General features: G+C 38.1%; 1 protein-coding gene across 3 annotated transcripts; it reads right to left on the minus strand.

Moving 5' to 3' along the window:
• Positions 1-2,322: 2,322 nt before the first annotated feature.
• Positions 2,323-5,590, minus strand: RID3 (Transducin/WD40 repeat-like superfamily protein). 3 transcript variants are annotated; one of them, XM_078587647.1, is made up of 9 exons: positions 5,324-5,590; positions 4,859-4,972; positions 4,275-4,405; positions 4,041-4,188; positions 3,642-3,841; positions 2,972-3,099; positions 2,706-2,905; positions 2,435-2,615; positions 2,323-2,352 (listed from the first exon to the last, which is right to left on the minus strand). In XM_078587647.1, exons 1-8 carry the CDS (start codon positions 5,519-5,521, stop codon positions 2,466-2,468), a joined length of 1,269 nt encoding a protein of 422 aa, XP_078443773.1. In that variant the 5' UTR covers positions 5,522-5,590; the 3' UTR covers positions 2,323-2,352; positions 2,435-2,465. The 3 variants fall into 3 exon arrangements, with proteins under 3 accessions (XP_078443773.1, XP_078443772.1, XP_078443774.1); XM_078587646.1 differs by having other exon boundaries at positions 2,323-2,615; XM_078587648.1 differs by having other exon boundaries at positions 2,323-2,635.
• Between the last annotated feature and the right edge of the window lie 559 nt (positions 5,591-6,149).

The following is a 6,149-nucleotide window of genomic DNA, read 5'->3' on the forward strand; positions in this document are numbered from 1 at the left end:
GAAGAGAAATCATGTAAAGTTTCAAGGCATGTATTTCTTGATTCTTATCCATTTCTTATATCCATCAAATGAGTTGAGGCTAAGGATACAGAAGTTGTGGCTGCATTTCATGTCATGGTATGAGAGAATCACAGATGATGTTTCTTTTACTTTCACTTTCTCATTTGCATGTGATTTAAACTGTTTATGCTGGACCACATGATCAATTTTTCTGCTTCCACTTAAATTCTTGTTGTGTGAAAAACTGAATGGAAAGATTGCGTTCCTTGGAACTAGAAAACGGTCACAATTTGATATTAGAAATCCATTCAGTCAGACAGCACAAATAGGTCAGACTCTAACATCTAGTGAAGTTACGCTATATTATCAGAATATGGATGAATACCTCTGTCTAAGAATTCTGAAAGGGAGCTGTGTAGTGGCCATACTCTGCTTCAGCAGACCACTTATATTGAGAGGCATTATCTGCACGAAAATTGATGGATCGCCTTACAAAAGGCAGTACTAGATTTGATGATCCTATGCAATGAATCACTTTATTGAAGTTCTTAAAAAACTATTCAATAGTGAACCATCTTCTAATGCATTATGGGAAACAGCTCACCACCGGCATTCAAAAGATAAGACAAGACCTTATGAACTAGTCTCACTTGTGCACACCATTGAACAAGGGCAGAAGTCTGTTTTGTAAGCTACAAGGGAGTTGCTTACTATCTGGAAGTAATTAGATCATTACCAACCTCCAACTGCAAATTCACTAAAAGTAGAATATAGTATTTGAGGTAGAGTTTACGTGTTCTTAAAAGTAGAATATAGTATTTGAGATAGAGTTTACATGTTCTTAAAGTAGAATATAGTATCTGAGATAGAGTTTACATGTTCTTGCTTGGCCTGATTCCTGACTTTAGGGTATGTTAAGTACAAATCTTTAAAGGCATAAAAGGCAAGAATTGAAGATGTCATATCTGTCATCCAAACAATTGAGAGGAGATATATCCCTGAACAGTAGCATTGTTAGCATATAGAAATAAGGCTTAAGCAAGTACATCATGATTAACAGTAATATTCCTTGGGCATGCCTCCCTTTATATAGTGTAGGGGGGAATGCCCAATTGGGCTGAACAGGAAGAAACCGTCGTGTGACGAGAGACCTCCCCTTAACGAACATCAAAGAAACTATTCAATAGTGAACCATCTTCTAATGCATCATGGGAAGCAGCTCACCGCCAGCATTCAAAAGATAAGACAAGGCTTTATGAAGTATAGATAAGACTTCACTATATAACGGGATATAATCATAACATGACAGGATGATGCCAATGCTGAAGAGATATAATCATATTTTTATTTGTAAAATTAAACCATGATAGGTTAGAACTCATTATTTGTGAAGGTAACCTTGACATCATTGTTTGGTGCCTTCAGTAAAATTTGTCTTTTTTATTTTTTTATTTAAATGCTTTTATAGTTATATTGCATTTTCAAGAATTGATGCTACATCATAGAGGCAAATTTATGAATAGACCAAAGAAAACAAGACGTTTACATTGTAATAAACACCAAATGATGGTTTAAATGAAATTCCGTATCTTGCAAACATTCGTTATGCTAGGATCAGCAGTTTACAGATTCATAGTTTTTGATAGATAAAAATAAATAGGATAAGGCTTATAGCTATTGTTAATTAGAAAAAAAAATCAATAAATGATCGTGAGGAAAAAATATTAGTATAGAAAAGATTTATCACACAATGATTTGTTCTTAGTTACAGGGCTTTCATGAGTCATCTGATTGCAACTTTAATAGAAAAGTCTACCCTAAAAAGCATCGATACAGGACTAAGTTCTGCAACTATTCACTGTAGAACATGAAACAATAATATTTCAGTGTACTTCATGCACAAAAGATAAAAGCCATCACACTTACATTTACATATATAATGCCAAAACAAATATACTTTTTAAAATATCTTTGTATAAATTTGTACACAATCAAAATATAAAATAAAAATTTGATTGGGCCCATGGATCTTTTGAAAAAGTGCTACATCCATAATTGCTTTTACTACAATTTGTTTGCCAAATTGAGCAATATTTTTCTCCCACATGTGGAGTGAGAAATGGATTCTTCATGACTTTAAGACATAAAGGCGGTTTTTATGCTCCCATATTATTTATTTGAGAACCGATTAGAAGATCTCTTTTTACACAAAAAATTAACAGGAAGGTATAAATTTCGAAAATATAGTTGCTTGGTAAAAGTTCCGCATAGATTTCATGTTCTGAGATCATCTCCATCTCTCTCAGTTCATTGCTCCATATCTTTGTCAGCTGGCTTCACCATATTATTTATCTGAATACAAATCATAATGTCTTTTCTTTGAAAAAAAATTAACAGGAAGATATAACTTAGGAAATTGTAGTTTTATAGTTACCTTCTACTTGACATATCAACGTCTTGTCTTACTATTGGTCATCATCCAAAAGCGTATCAATTCGGGCCCTCCAAAGATCATCGAACAGCTTCTTCCTCCGCTGTAACAACTGTGCACAGACACGCTGCTCTTCCCTTAGCCTGTCCAGCTCCATCTCCATTGCCCCAACAGAGCTACGCTGCTGAAATCCATCAGACAAATCTAAGTCCCAATGAGATTACACTTCACCCCATGAGAGTTTTACATTTAAGAAACGTAGAAAGTAGGGCACCTTAAGTTCTTTAATGGCATTCAACATAAGGCGCGAACTGCAATATCCGAAATCTGGCGGCCCATTAAGAGGAGAGATTCGGATCGCTGTCAGAGTACCTGTTGGATCCAGATTCTTATCCAATGACGGCAGCTTTGCCACGCGTTCCAGATTTGATGTTGAGTTTGGCAGCTGAACGAGGAGGATATTGCTGACTGGACCTACAATAGCGTTTATTAAGAGGATTGTGATTAAATATTAATAAAAATACGAAAATAGATAATTACCATCCCTGAGTTTCAGCACACGGATAACTCGTTGACTTTTGATATCCCAAACCCTAACTGTGCCATCGTCAGATCCAGAAACCAGTGAAAGCCCGTCTTTTGTTATCTCAAGGCATGTAACAGCTTTGCTGCATCAATGAGAAATATCAGACCACAAAACCCTAAAGACTTCATAATCTCAAGGCATGTAACACAGCCTAGCTGCATCGATGAGAAACAGCTTACAGCCATAAATGAAAGGATAAGGTGGCAAAATCCTGAAACCTAAAGCCTAATTATAAAAATTTGGTTATCTAAATGTCTGTGGTCATAAACAGAATAAACCTATGTATGAAAAATGATAAAAGAAACCCAACATAATTTAAAGAAGATGAGGATAAGATCATAAAAGTAACTTTTCCATTTCGATGTTGATTATAAAGGTTATTTCTCTGGTAGCCGTGATAAAAGAAGGTAATAGTTACAATCGAGACAATTCCATAAAGTGGGAAGAAAATTTTCTTCCAGACCAAACAATAGCGTCATGGAAGTTTAAAACAAAATTCGTAAATAGAACATCAGGATTTGGATTATTTACGAGACATATTTCACAGCCCTGTAATTCTTTCAAAATGAAGTAACGACCCGAAAATTTAAAAAATAGTGAAATTGATAGGGTTAGAGTGATCACCTGTGTTCATTCAGACAAGTAATAATATACTCGTCAAACTTGCCATTGGATGGGCAAGTAGCATTAAGCGCAGCAAGATAAATTTTCCCGTCTCTACCTCCGGCATAGAACACATCTTCTCCTGGATCCAGAGCAATCGCGTTTATAATACAAGGAAATGTAATTAACCGTATCTGTTTACCCTTCGATAAGCTCCATACCTGAAAATAGATACATAATAGGGCATTAAACCTATTAAAAGTGAACGGATTACCCATTGTAAGATTTTCAGCTTTATAGGACTTATAAAAGGGCAATTACACCAAATAATTCTACTGTGCAGCATACATAATAACTAAATTTAGAATATCATGGTCTATTAAAGAATAAATTATCCATTAGAGAACTATAGTTCAAGACCTTGCACGTCCTGTCTTCTGAAGAGGAAATCAAAATCGAGTTGGAAGACCCAAAACCCGAGACAATGTCTGTGATACGTAAAGCGTGTTCTTGGAAACTGAACAAAAAGGGATCCTTCATCCTTTCATTGTCCCTCTCGCCGAATATGCTGCACATAAGGTCCTAGAAATTAGATAAGATGCGGATAAATACTTCACAGAAAGACATCAACTGCTATAATTTTCATCTCGTTACCTGACGAGGTTCCACACCCTAACACAGCCATCATCAGATCCAGAGGCAATTAGAGAATTATCCAGAAATAGTAAGCAACTGACGGCCAAGTAATGGCCTTGCCACTTTCTCAGAAGCTTACCGCTACCAATCTGGATAGGCACCAAAAATAAACTTCACAAAAGTCCCCACTAAGGAATATACCCTTTTAATAAGAAATAGCTCATGCACGGGCCACTGATTTCCAGGGAGAAAACTCATCTCCTAGATGTATATGTAACATACAACACAACTTTTAAAAACACGTTATTTAATCAAATTTTCATAAAGAATGGTCCGTAAGCGCGCTAATACCTATCGTAAAACTAAAATCTACCACTTAGACCGATGTGCACGACTCTAACAGTAAACACGAGTCTGACGGAGTTGTATACTATTTCACAAATGATGTATTTGCAACCTAAGTAGGACAATGAATTGCGTAAGATTAAAACTCAGCTTCCAGATTTATGCGCACCCCTCGAAACCTAACTTTTGAAAAGCACGTAGTGAATAAAGTCTCAATGAATGCAAGAACAAAGGCATTGCGTATTATGAAAACCCACCTCCCATATGTATATGTTTCCAGAGGAACCGCCACCTAGAAGGAAGCTCCCATCAGGGTCAGACACAAGGGAAACGATGGGCTCCACAGGAAAGCTCTTAATTTCCACCTGGGGCTGCAGAAAGAAACAGTGCGTGAGAGAGGGAATACGGACAGAATTCTATCAGGTCTAAGATCTGCATTTTGTCTCGGGCCATCCTAACCGAAAACTAGATGAATAAAAAGCATGGTAGATGAGGAGAGGAATTGAATTTAGAGCAATTTTGACAAAGTGGTAATTGAGGAAAGAACATGTTAAGATCCATTCATACCCATTATTTTTTCATAAAATTGTAGAGAGATGAAGTGAAACAACGCAGTCTAGACGAAGTAAACACTGGTGAATCAAGATCCACCCGGGTCCTTAAAACGAGAGCAGGAGGCAAATATGTCAGTCAAGGCGAGATAATACGAAAGATTAAATTACCTTATGCCAGGACCAGTATAGGATGGATCCCGATGAACTGTTCCCCACCTGCGAGGAGGCAAGGAATCGTCCGGCGACCGAGGCAAGTCCGTGGGGTGCAGAAGCGCAGCTACGATAGCGCATTTGCTCTGCCCCTGTCTGAAGATCCCAGCATCCGACATCGCCATCCACAGGCGAGGAAGCGAGGACGACGTCCATGGCAGCTGCGTCGGAGGCAAAGCTTCTCAAATGGCCGCTTGGTGCAGCGCGGCAATGGCTGCAAAAGACATGATTTTGCAAGTAGGGTTTAAGTTATCGTGTTCGCCCGTCCCGATACCGGTACCGGATGACGGTATCGGGACGGATGCTGTAACGGTTGCTACAGTGCCGATATCCGATACCGACATCCGTCTCAGGGGGAAGGATGACGACATCGGATATCGGGTGTGGATATCGGTTTTCGATATCCAACACCGATATTTTTATAAAAATATATTTCATTTATTATAAATGAGTGAGATAGATAGCTTATCGATATCGAAAACTGATATCTGGCATCCGATATCCGTCTCCGACATCCGGATATCAAAAACCGATATCCGGCATCTGGTATCCGCCTCATCCCTCCACCTTCAGTATCCGATATTGATATCCGTCTAACCCCTTATAGACGGATATCGACCGATATCCGATATCGGGCACCGTCCCATTTTTTCCTGGATATCAGGTATCAGTTGTCCGATACCAGATGACGGATGGATATCGGTTGGGCGAACACTACTCAGCACTGATAACAACTCCCAGTAGCTCAATACTTAGAAAAAAATATCATGTTATACTGTTTTAG

The sequence above is a fragment of the Wolffia australiana genome, chromosome 15 (genome assembly GCF_029677425.1).
Source record: "Wolffia australiana isolate 7733 chromosome 15, ASM2967742v1".
In the NCBI taxonomy this organism is placed as follows: Eukaryota; Viridiplantae; Streptophyta; class Magnoliopsida; order Alismatales; family Araceae; genus Wolffia; species Wolffia australiana.